The sequence below is a fragment of the Mesoplodon densirostris genome, chromosome 19 (assembly GCF_025265405.1).
Source record: "Mesoplodon densirostris isolate mMesDen1 chromosome 19, mMesDen1 primary haplotype, whole genome shotgun sequence".
Taxonomy (NCBI): Eukaryota; Metazoa; Chordata; class Mammalia; order Artiodactyla; family Ziphiidae; genus Mesoplodon; species Mesoplodon densirostris.
In genome coordinates, this window is record NC_082679.1 from 64,471,230 (window position 1) to 64,483,505 (window position 12,276).

Genomic DNA, 12,276 nt, shown 5'->3' on the forward strand with positions numbered 1-12,276 from the left:
GATGAAGCGGTTAAAACGTTACCCTTTGCCTTTCTTCTCTTCTTTTAGCTGGAAAAATGGCTTGGTTACTTACGAAATGAAAATAACTTTCCTTAACGAACGTAACTTTAAATCACACCACTACTACGCTCTTCACCATCCGCAAGTGAGGGGCGCTGTCGGGAGTCAAGAAAACCTCCCTCCTCTTCATAATAAGCGTCACCATCTGAAAGTTTGGTAACTCGCATCATCTCGTCGTAAGTCAGTGTCTTCACTGCAAATTCCTTCTATTGCCCACGTTCTGAGACGCACACACACAAATGCCTTCTCACAGAACCAGGTTTATGTTACCTGGCGGCGTCCGTCTATAGTGTTTGGAGGGTCTCGGAACCCAGGGATCTGAAACGCGCCCCTTCCCTCGCCAGCCGACGCTGCCCCACTGGGCGCCGGCCCCTCACTGACCCAGGAGCCCACCTCGCGCCTGCTCCCCTCCGCCAGTGAACGGAGGACACAGAGGGGACTCGCAGAGGCACGCTCCGCCGCGGGACGGCCCACCAGCGTTGTTCCAAACCTATCTTAACTTTCTTAAACTTCGACAGCCACGTGTCTCTTGGGGCGGTTACGCTTTCTTCCCGACTGGAGTCTCTCTGACCTCCACACCCTCCCGACACACGGTGGTCTTTCCAGGCCCAGCTCTGCAGACGAGAGCCCCCTCCCCGCACCCCCATCCCTGCCCCAAGGCCGGGAGGAGCCCGCCTCTCCTGAGTTCTCGGCTCAGGGCCCCTGCGCGCCACGAGCTGCCCTGGTCCCGGTCCTGATCCAGGTCCAGGAACAGAGAGAACCCCCGCTCTGCCCCCACACCGCCTGCCGACCAGGCCTGGCCCTGGCTGCACCCGCGAGGTTCCTCGGCCCCAGACGGCACACGTCCAGGGGGCTCCGAGGTGAATGGCTGGGCCAGCCAGAGCCTAGGTCACCTTGGCCCTGGCCCCGTGGCCACCAGCTGCGCCAGTTGGTTCCTCAGCTTCCACTGGAGCCCGTGTTCAGAGCCCTGATGACCAGGCCTGGCCTCGGATGGATCTTCCACAGAAGCGCAGGTGACCATGGTCTACACTCTGGACCAACGGACTCCACACAGCTTTACTTTCTGACCTAAGACACCTGGGAAGACAGTAGTGAGCAGAGGCATCGCACGCTCACCCAAGCTGCAGCCACCACACTCCTCCCAGGCAGGACCCACTATCCCTCCCTGGCCACACTCCTCCAGTGGAAGCTCCAGGCACACTGTCACATTCTCATCCCCACGCACGGGGGTGTGTTTGGGGGGGTTCCCTAAGCACAGGTCTCTCTCGTGTCACCTGGCCAGTGCCTGAGCGAGGCCTCAGGAGGGCCTCCTCTACCCCGCGTGGACAGCGAAGCGGCCGTCTCCCCGGCAGCCCCGCCCAGCGTGTGGTCCCCCAGTGCGTTTCTACTGTCCCGGAGCACTAACTTCCCGCCTGCACCGACTTGGTACAAAAACCGGATGTCACGCTGCAATAAACACCACTATCACAAGCTAACAAACACGCCACAGACGACTCTGAACGACAAGGATCTCCGAGCTCGCCGGGTGTTTCCCTTGATTTCTGCTCAATTCAGTCCAACCCCAAGGACTCCACCGCCTTAGACCAACCCTCTCAAATTATCTAAGCCTGACGCCGTCAGCCAGCTGAGCTGCTCCTGGGAAGCTGGGAGAAAGCACAGCTATTCACACTCAAACCCCACAAAGCCCTCCAGGGGCTCTGGTGTGGTGTCCGCAGGAGTGACGGGGCCAGCTGGTGGGCACCAGCGAGAGACAGGGGCAGAACCCGTCCAAAGGGGGGCAGTGAGGGGGTCTTACCAACAGGTCAGCAAACCAAGGAGCAGGCAAGACGGACGTCCACTCAGGGCCCTCGCTGACCCTGAATACAGCTGTCATCCTGCTGTTTTGGCTCCAGCAATGCAGGGAACAGAGGCCTAGGGCTCTGTGCTGGCCGTCCAGGCGCCAGGAGCATTCAGTTCAGCAAACCAGCTGCCAGCAGGCAGAAGGGGGGACGGTGCGCTGGCCACTGCCCTCCCTGGGGACCCCGCAGTCCTGCACCGTACGCCCACCTCTCCCTGCCACTGTCCCACTGAAGGGACGCTTTAACCATAGGGGTGACACAGCAGAGGCAGCTCCTTGTGTGGAGTTTGTGCTTTTCTTCCTCTGTCACTCAAACGGCATCCTCAGCAATAACCCCGTGGACAGGACAGCAAAGCAGAGAGCAAAACAGAAGTTTCTTCCAGGGGTTCTTTCTTTTCCAACTTGTTTGACTCCAAACTACCTTCCCTGGAGTCTCACCTGCTTGCAGCCTCCTCTGTAATAACAACAGCCCCGGGAACAGAAGCCTGCATTGGGGCCGACGCTCTCCCAGCAACCTCCTCCCAAGGCAGCAGCCAAGAGAGCGGGAGCTGTACGCCTGGGCCTCGCATCACGAGCACGCAGGGCAGGTACCGGGAGGGCCTCTGTGGCCGCCGCAGGCCTGCCATGGCATCCAGCCTGGCTTTGAGCCCTGCCCGCCTGCCCCAGCCCCCACGAGGAGCCGCGTGAGACGCTGAAGCCGGAGCGCCTGCCCTTCCCCCCCACACAGCTGCGTCTGTCCAAGGCCTGTGACCGGGACCCCCGTGGGCTCTGCCAGGCCCCGTACCAGGGGGAGGCTCTGGTGGGCAGAGGCGAGGAGAGAGCTTCCTATTTCTGATCCGCATGCAGTCAAGCGGGAGAAGTCTGACGAGTGAGGTCACACGGCCAGAGGTGCGGGGGCCGAGCACGGCGAGAAAGTAAGTGCGGCTTGGGGGCGAGGGGCTGCTTCTACGCAAGTTGGCCTCAACCTTCCCCTGAAGCCTGCCCGGGCCCGGGCCCGCTCTGCTGGGGTGGGTGTGCCCACGCTCCACTTTTAACTTCCAAGTAATGAGCAGGATGACCCGTTCAAGGTAATGATGGGTTGTTCGGCCTGTCACTGAAAACTAAGAATCCTGCCTTCTCGTTATTGATGATATTTTAGATGAAGATGAATTCCCCTGGTGTGAATTCAAAGCCCAAGCTGTGCCCCAATTACATAAATGAAGAGCGGCCTCCTGCCATTAACCCAGGCACCAGTGGGCGCGCCCACGCACTGCAGACCCAGACGTGCCCGGCACGGGACGGCAAGGCCGCGTGGGGACAGTGGGGCCCGCCCTCCGGCTTCCTGTCCTCTTCTGTTGCTGTGCGAACGACGACCTTGAGCCCGAAGAGGACAGGGCAGAGCACAGCTCCACCACGTCCTCCCCGAAGGTGGGAGCGGCCAGAGGAGCTGGGCACACGGCACCCCAAGAGACCCCAGGCAAAGCCACACGGCAGAGCGGCGCTTTATTCTCCAGAGAACCAAGAAAATGCGTACAGGAGGCGGTGGGCGGCTACCGATAATTTTTAAAAATGAAAGTCGGCTGAACGTGCAGGCGGGCACAACCCGTCTCCTAGTTTTGCAGAGGGGAACCCCGCAAAGCCCGCAGCGTTCCACTTCATGATCAAGGTGACGCGTGCGTGGAGGCGGCTCCCCCTTGCCCTCAGCTCGGCCCCAACCCAGCCAGAGGCCCCGCCAGAACCACCGGGGCCCGGAGGCTGCACAGAAGACCACCTTCGCGGCAGCAGCCCCCTGCGCCAGGTCCAGTTTATTTTAAACCGCACGCAGCGCGGGGGGCAGGGAACCCCACCCCCTCAGTCTAAGCTCTGGCTGGTGTGCGGCTCAGGCCGAGTCATCAGAGAAAGCCGCGGCCACGGCCCGGGTGGCTCTCAGCACTGTCCTCTCCGGGGCCCGGTGTCGTCCGCGCCAGCTTCGCCCACTACTGCTCGGTCCTGGGCAGGGAGACTGCGAACGGCTCACCGGGCGCGGCGCGTTGCCCTTTCGTGGGGAAGGAGGGGAATAAGAAAGAAACGCGTTCAGTCGGGGAAGGAGGCCTGAGTCCTGACGGAGCGAACGTGCTGTGAGCACCCGGATTACACGGAGGACGTCACGAGGCCGTTACGACCCTGCTTAAACAGCGAGTGCTCAAACGTACGACACAATTAGAAAAAGCACTTCAGCTGGCCTGAGGAGCGCACCTACACAGCCAAGTCCAATTTGAACAGAAACTTGGTAAAATTTTACGTTCCCTCATCACCGATAAAAATAAGGGCTCCGGCAGAGAAGTGACCTGAGCTGTGAGCCCTGCGGAGGCGGGGCCCGGCCCCGAGGCTGCTCCTCCTCAGCACCGGCTGTGGCCGCGCGCGGCCCCCCTGGCACACTCACCCCTGGCCTCCTCGTCGCTGTCCTCGTCGTCCTCGCTGCTGTCCTCGTCTTCCTCACCCTCCCCACCGCCCTTGGCGCCCTTGACCTCATCGCTGTCCTCCTCCGAGTCCGTCTCCTCCAGCCACTCCTGAGATTCTTTAAGCAAAAGCGAAAACCACAGAGTGTCAACACGGCCAGGCCACCGGGGAAACTGCAGGCGAGCCGCGGCCGCCCCCAGGAGCCCACCTTCTGCCTGGACATGCAGATGTGAGTGTGGGGGCCCCGCCCCCAGCACGTCTGGAGCTCACGGCAAACATCACATCCCCACATGCCGAGGCAGAGACGGCAGGGTGAGAAGCTGCGCTCCAAGACAGCAGTCGTCTCGCACAGCCGCTCAGGGCCTCTGCCCAGACGTGTGGATTTTAAGGGATTTCAGCCTCAGACCCAAGGACTGAGCAGTGACCGAGTCCAGCGCAGCCTGTGGTGCAACACGGCAGCGGAGACGGGTGGGCCGCTAGTCTGCTCCTGGGCACACAAGCGCACCGCGGGGAAAACATGCGTCCAGTCTGCTTTGCCGGGGCAGGTCCGAGGCTCACGAGTGGTGTCGGGGTGAGCCTGCTCCCTCCCCCGGGACCCCTGCAGGGACGGCCGTGCACAGCCATGCCCCTGGCAACAGGGCCCTCCCCACTGCACTGAGGGCACGGGGGCGGGAGGGGGCAGAGACGTGCAGCGCTCTGCGGGCGCAGGGTGGACGAGTTGGGGGGCTCCCGAGGCAACCCCAGAGGTGCTACCCCCCTCACCTGGATCCATCTCCACCAAGACCGTCCACTCCTCCATCTTGTGAAGGTCGAGGCTGTACAAGTCGCTGAGGGTGACCTGGCGGTCGCCAGCCTCAAACATGCCCCCATAGAGGTAGAGGCGCCCGTGCTTCACGGCCAGCATAGCGTTGGAGCGGGGGCTGGGCTCCACCGCAGGGACCTCCGCCTCGCTGGGGCCATCATCGCTGTCGTCGGACTCGGGCTGTCCCGCCGGGCCCTGGGCAGCGAGCCCCTGCTTGATGGTGACCACGGTCCCGTCCTCTGCCACCAGCTCTCTGACCACCTGCAGGGGCTCCTGGGCCCCGGGCCCCTTCCCTTCCTGCTCGCTGGCACCCCCAGGCGCCCCTTTGTTGCCCCGCCTGCGCCTCCTCTCCTCCGCCTTGGGCCCCTGTCGATAAAGAACAAGGCCGTGTGATCCAGGAAGGGGGCAGCGAGCACCTGACAGCCAGAGGACCCCCACCCACTTGCTGGGCCCCCCCACCCTGGGGGAGCACACCGCCCCTGCCTGGCGTGACCTCTCAGGGGAACGGGCGGCAGACACCAGCCCTCACACGCTGCCTGACTCCCCTCAGAAGCGCCAAGGCACTTCAACCGGAGCCAGCCTTTGCCACATTGTGGACCACCCGCCCTCCTTTGGCCATAGGGCCCTGCTTCTGAGGCCCCTGACCTGATGAAGCCCCCAGGGATGTCAGTCCCGGGAGAGCAGCCACTGTGCCGCGTCTCTCAGGCTGGTGCCAGCAGCAGGGGCAGAGGCGACCCGGTCCCTGCTTACGGTGACAGTAAAGATGGCGGCAGCTCCATAGAGCCTCACAGACAGAGGGAGCGGGGAGGCCCTGGGCATCACTAACGGAGGTGACGGCCGGGCAGGCCCTGCGCCGGCTGCAGGTCTGGGGCCCAGGCTACCTTCAGCTGCCCCGCGAGCCAGCGGTTCCTGACGGGGTCGTAGAAGTGCAGGTCACTGAGGAAGTGGCCCTCCAGGCTCTCCTCCTCCTCGTCGTCACACACACCCCCAAACAGCAGCGTCCGATGGTTTGGGGCCACAGCCACCGAGAAGCCGGACCTTGGGGTGGGCTTGGCTCCGGAAGGGTTGACCCGAGTCCAGGCCCATCTGCCTGAGGACGAAAGGAAATGGGGACGGGGGGCCCTCAGAATGCCATGGCCGTCGTTCTGCACCTGCGGGTCTGGCACACCCTGGAGGCCATGCCTCCTCCTCAAGGGTCAGTCTGCACTGAGGTAGGGAACCTGTCCACACACCCTCCCAACACTTGCCCAGGGGTGCCGTGCAGCTGTGATGTGAAGGCAGGGTGAGGGAGAGGCGGGCGCATCAGCTCCGGGGGATCCCGTATACTGTGCCCTCGGGCGGGGCCCTCCGACCGCAGACACCCTCAGAACCTCCCGTGGGCCACGCACTGTGGTCCTTCCCTCTGGGCGGGTGCCGTGTTTACGCAGCAACCCTCAAGATGTGGCCTGGCACAAAACATGTGGGAGTCTTCCCAACATGTCCAGAAAAAGGAACTGGGATGTTTTTTCTTTAATGAACATTTAAAAAAAGATAGAAGCAGCCAACAGCAAGACTTCCCTGGAGGCGCAGCCCTAGCGGCATGCGTTAGTGGGCCACAAGGTCACTCACAACAACCAGCATCTTGATCTTTAAATAAGAGAAGAGAATAAGCATCAGTGTGCCCTGCACGTGGTTGGGGGAGGTGGCTTTCCCGGCTGTGCCGGATGCGTCTCAGGACACACCATGTACTTTATTTACACTGGGGGCCGAGGGCCTGATGGCCAGACGCGGGGGCTGAGCACAAGGGCTGGGGTCCCACTGCCTAGAACACAGTCCACTTTCAAGTTCAAGTGTGCTGACATGTAAAAGGGGCTCTAAACCTTGGCTCCCACGTCCCCATCAGTCACCGCAATTCGGCGTGGCTGGGACCTGAGAAACGCCTTGTACGTGACCTTTCTGCAGCCTCTGCTTGAAGAATGTCACAGAGGGAAAGAGGAAACGTTCCTGCCCAGCAGGCCTCTCGTCTTACGGAGACGGGTCTCACAGGGGACAAGGGGCAGCCAGGACCAGACGGGCCCCATCCGCTCAGGCCCCTCTCCCATCACGTGCACCATGCAAACTAACCACCTCTCGACTTCTGAGCTTTAAAAATGAGTGCTGGGAAGCCACCTTGGTGTCCGTCAACAGAGGAATGGATATAGAAGATGTGGGGGGGTGGTGTGTGTGTGTGGAATGGAATATCATATCAATATCAATGGAATATCACTCAGCCATGAAAAAGAATGAAACAATGCCATTTGCAGCAACATGGAGGGACGTAGAGATAATCATACTAAGTGAAGTCAGATAGAAAGACAAATACCATATGAGATCAAAGACAAATACCGTATGAGATCACTTCTATGTGGAATCTAAAAAGATGATGCAAATGAACTTATTCACAAGAGAAATAGACTTACAGACAAAGAAAACAAACTTATGCTTACCAGAGGGGAAAAGCAGGGAGGGATAAATTAGGAGTATGGGATTAACAGGTACACACTACTATATATAAAATAATTAACAAAGACCTTCTCTATAGGACAGGGAACTCTACTCAATGTTTTATAAAAACCTATAAGGGAAAAGAATCTGAAAAACAACATATACACGTATGTACGACTGAATCATTTTGCTGTACACCTACAACTAACACAACATTGTACATTAACTATACTTCAAATAAAAAAAAAAAAAAAACAGCGGGCATTTCAACCCCACAGATGCATTCCAGAAGTCTCCGTCCTAACAGTGAGCAAGAACAAATGAGAGATGACAGATGCCGTGGCCCCGCCCCCAAGAAGGGAGCTGTGTTTCTAACTCAGTGCGCCCTCAACGCCTCAGAGGGGACACGGGGGCTGCTCGTGGACTGCCCCACCCGCCCCACGACCCTCTGCCCGCTTTCCACAGCGACACACAGACCACCCGCGTGGTCTGTCACCTGCACGGCGCGTGTACCTTCTCTTCCCTCCTCAGCCTTCAGCAGGAACATGTCGGAGTGCTGGGTACCTCTGTCCACATCTTTCCTGACTCTCTGCAAAAGGAAAAGGGAGCCGTGACAAATGCCACGTGCTGTGCCAAGCCACGCAAGGGCCCCCAAGCTCGTGGTCCCGTTTTCCATGGAGGTGACTCGCTAGCCTTCAGACCAGCCTCAAAATCTGAAACACAACAGGTTCCATCCAGACCGCATCTGAACAGACAGAATAAATGACCACAGGTTGGGGACACCCCAGAGCTCTCCTCTCAGAGCTTCCTGTGGCTCTGAGCCGAGCCCTGCTCTGGATGGGCAGGGTCACCGCAGGGACCCTCCTATCATTACACAGCCACCCTCCATCTCCAGCCCCTGTGCCCTCAATTCCCACAGCCTTCCCAATAATGGGATTCAAGCTTCGGTGCGAGGATGAAACGAACGCTCTGTGCAGAAGCCAGCACAGCCATTTAAAGAGCGCTCCTGAGCTGCAGACAGACAGCACAGCCCCCTTCCACCCCGGTCTGCTGCTTCAAACCAGGCTTACGACCCTGGGTGGACCCCACACTTCACTCTCCCGAGCAGCACCCCAGTCCTCACGTGGCACCTTCTACCTCAGTGCAGAAGGGTTTAGAGAGCGACCTGGAAAAACAGCTCTCCTCAGGGGCATGATCTCAGCAATTTTAACTTCTTCGTCTTTGTCCTTCAAATTCCCTATTTTTAATTAACTTGTAACTTCAGCATAGTTTTACATTTACAGAAAGATGGAGACGGTGGTACCGCAAGTTCCCACGTACGCGGCAGCCTGTTTCCCCTCGTTGCTAACATCTGACATTAGTGTGGTGCATCTGCCACAAGTAATGAACCAATACTGACAAATGACTATTAACAGAAGCCCCCAGTTTATTCACATTTCCTTATTTTCCCTAACGTCCTTTTCCTGTCCCAGGACCACGTTACATGGAGTCGTCATGAATCCTTAGGCCTCTTGAGCCGTGAGTGTTGCTCAGACTTACCTTGTTTTTGGTGACACTGAGGAGGGCCAGTCAGGTGTTTTGTAGGGTCCCCTCTACCGGGACTCGTCTGACACTGTTCGCACAATTGGACAGGGCTGTGGGTTTTGGGTGGTGGATCCCAGAGGTCAAGGGTCCTTCCCATCACATCCTATCGAGGGTGCATGCTGTCACCAAGACCCAGCCCTGCCGACGTGGACCTTGCTCAACTGCCTGAGGTGTGTTTCTCAGGTTTCTCACGTGCGCTTCCTTGGGCTCTGGCACTACAAGCAGCTCCGGGAGCACCTTGCCCACTTCTTGCCCCGATTCCAGAATCGGCTACTTCCCCGAGAAGCCCTGGTTACTTCGTGGAGGTGGCCCTAGAATCCAAGATCTGGGCACAAGGTACCCTGACTGCTGCCGGGTGGTGGTGTTTTGTTCCGTCGGCCGACAGAGCCCGGGGATACATGTGCGTAATTCATTTTGTTTTGTTTCACTAACGAGTATGTGCTGTGTTTACTGTAAGGGGGGAAAACCTATTCTCCTTCTGGAAAACAAACAATCCCATTGTCCGTGGGCCGGACCTGTGACCTGACCGTCCTAGAACCAAGGAGGGTCAACGTGAGGCACGCGTGGGAAGCAGCCGTCTCTAGGAAAGGAGAGCTAGGCGCACGCCTCTTCTGTTCTCCTCCGGAAACAGGTGCACACGTCAAGTGATGCAATCTCTGCACATCACGGACAGTTACTGAGACTGCATATTCCCCTTTTCCAGCAGGCTAGCAGGGGAACTGGCTGCCACTCCCATGCCCACGCTTCCAAGCCAAAAGCCCAGCACTCGCAGGAACTAAATCCACATGAGGGGTTTCCCTGGTGGTGCAGTGGTTAAGAATTGGCCTGCCAATGCAGGGGACACGGGTTTGAGCCCTGGTCTGGGAAAATCCCACGTGCCGCAGAGCAACTAAGTGCAAGTGACACAACTACTGAGCCTGAGCTCCAGAGCCCACGTGCCACAACTACTGAAGCCCGTGTGCCTAGAGCCCACGCTCCACAAGAGAAGCCACCGCAATGAGAAGCCCACACACCACAACGAAGAGTAGCCCCTGCTCGCCGCAACTAGAGAAAGCCCGCGCACAGCAACGAAGACCCGACACACCCAAATATAAATAAATAAAATAAATAAATTTAAAAAAATAAAAATAAATCCACACGAGGCCTTGCCCATTGGCGGCACACTGCAGGAATTCAGTGCCGTCTGCTTGTGTTACAAACTTGATCACAGCCGGGCTCCAGCCCTTCCCTCTCAGCCCCTCGCCCTCCCGCACCTGCTGGCATCCACGGCACTGCTCTGCCAACAGCAACCATCCTTCCTTAGAACCAACGAGCTAAGGGGAACTTTCATGCTGTCACATTTAAACACCCCCCCCGAGGCCTGTACACCAGAGCCCTCCCTGAGACCGCCGCTCCGCCCGCCCAGGGCCACGGCTTCCACACAGTGGCCAGCGTGGCAGAGCCCGGGGCTGGGGAAGCAAGGAGGCTGCAGCCGCGGGCTCCCCCGAAGCAGGGAACGCCCGCTCCACCTCCCCTGCCTGACGGGTGATGAGAGGCTCGTGCGCCAGTCCCTCACCCAGTGGCCTGCGCCGTCCTTCCAGTAACGCGCATCACACTGGTCAGACACTCACTCTCCTCACTGGACTAGAGGACACAGAATGGGCGTGAAGCTCTGGAGCTGTCAAACTTCCCCCAGGGCGTGCGAGGCTCTGAACGGGGTCTCAGCTCCTCCGCAAGGGGGAGTGGACGCTAACGCCGCGGAGCGGTGACCTGGGCGTGCACCTGACAGAGCATTCCTTCCGCCGCTCGCACATTTCTGTCTCATACAGTATTAACGGAACCCAAAGACACCTGAGAGAGACGTGTACCAAGGGTCACAACACTACGCCGCGCCTGCGGAGGACGTTCCAACCCAGAAGAACCCCAGTATCACACCCACGTCTTTATCACCTACTCTGGTAAATCCCCCGTGAGTGCAAACAGAGCAGCTTCTCACTGCCATCAAATGCTGAAGGCCTGGCGTGAGTGGCCCCTGAATCAAAGGGACTCGGATCATCCCCCAGCTGTCCATGTGGCTGCAGAAAAGCAGCATTTGGGAATCAGGCGCTGCTTTGATTAAAGTGGCATCAGCTTAACAAGGGCTTGCTGTTCATCATCCGGTTTTGCTCCGAGGAGCATCTGCTGTGATAAAGCATCAGTTCTGGGCACTGTGCACAGCTGCTGGAGACAGCCGCCTGTCTCGCAGGGCCCTCCCAACTGTCACGCGTCTAGCCATGCCCCAGGCAGGTCACAACCACAAATCCCAAGTCAGTTTTCCTTTCCAGAACAAGGGCTGGCCGCTGGCTGAGTGGGGGTGTGGCAGGGTGGAAGGCGGTGGCCAGGGCACCTCCCTGCCACAGCCAGCATTTACGCTGCATGGTTCGGGGGCGTGTGGATGAGAACGCAGCGTGACTGTAAAGAAGCTCAGTATGTTCACACAGGAGCAGATCAACACCACCTCTGTCCAGTTCTTATTCAACAGAAAGGACTGTTCCTATTAATCTAATGAACTATTATTTGAAGTTTTCATCGCTGGCAAAACTGAAAAGGCAGCAGACAGAAGTCACTCTGCATCCCACACGCACGTCTTACCTGTTTCGAGTAGCCCCCGTAGATGATGATGCCGCCCTGGGCAGTGACGGTCATCTGGCAGCCTGACCTGGGTGTGGGCCCAGTCCCGGATGGGGACAGCCTGCTCCACGTGAAAGCGTCCAGGTTGAAGGCATACAGGTCATTGTAATAGATGTAATCTCTGTTATAATATAGGAACACAAACAAAAAGGCGGTGACATGAAAAAGTGAACTTGATTTAAAATAAAGGTACATTTGCTACCATATGTACTAAGTTATTGGTTTAATTAAAGTTTAAATTCATAAGAAAGGACAGCAAGCACATGTGGGTTTGCATTTGAAGCTAGAAATAACGCTGGCCCAGAGAAGCACTGTAACATGCCTGGATCCGAAAGTCTTTTCATTCTGAAAGTTATGTGATACATCCTTACACAGTTCATACAATCACAGTCTTGCAAACAATTACATTAGTTTTCTATATGTGTAACTTTAAGCGGGACAGTGAACTAGGTACCAATACCCT

The 12,276-nt window shown here is 58.0% G+C and overlaps 1 protein-coding gene across 1 annotated transcript in view; it reads right to left on the reverse strand.

Annotated features, from left to right (window-relative positions):
* Window positions 1-3,360: 3,360 nt before the first annotated feature.
* KLHDC4 (kelch domain containing 4) overlaps window positions 3,361-12,276 on the reverse strand; it is a 57,135-nt gene continuing 48,219 nt past the window's right edge. Inside the window, exons 7-12 of the mRNA XM_060083725.1 lie at window positions 11,775-11,934; window positions 8,094-8,169; window positions 5,999-6,207; window positions 5,078-5,483; window positions 4,299-4,433; window positions 3,361-3,911 (exon numbers count right to left, since the gene is read on the reverse strand). Coding sequence (XP_059939708.1) covers window positions 3,853-3,911; window positions 4,299-4,433; window positions 5,078-5,483; window positions 5,999-6,207; window positions 8,094-8,169; window positions 11,775-11,934 — 1,045 coding nt within the window. The 3' untranslated portion in view covers window positions 3,361-3,852. The remainder of the gene's footprint in view (window positions 3,912-4,298; window positions 4,434-5,077; window positions 5,484-5,998; window positions 6,208-8,093; window positions 8,170-11,774; window positions 11,935-12,276) is intronic.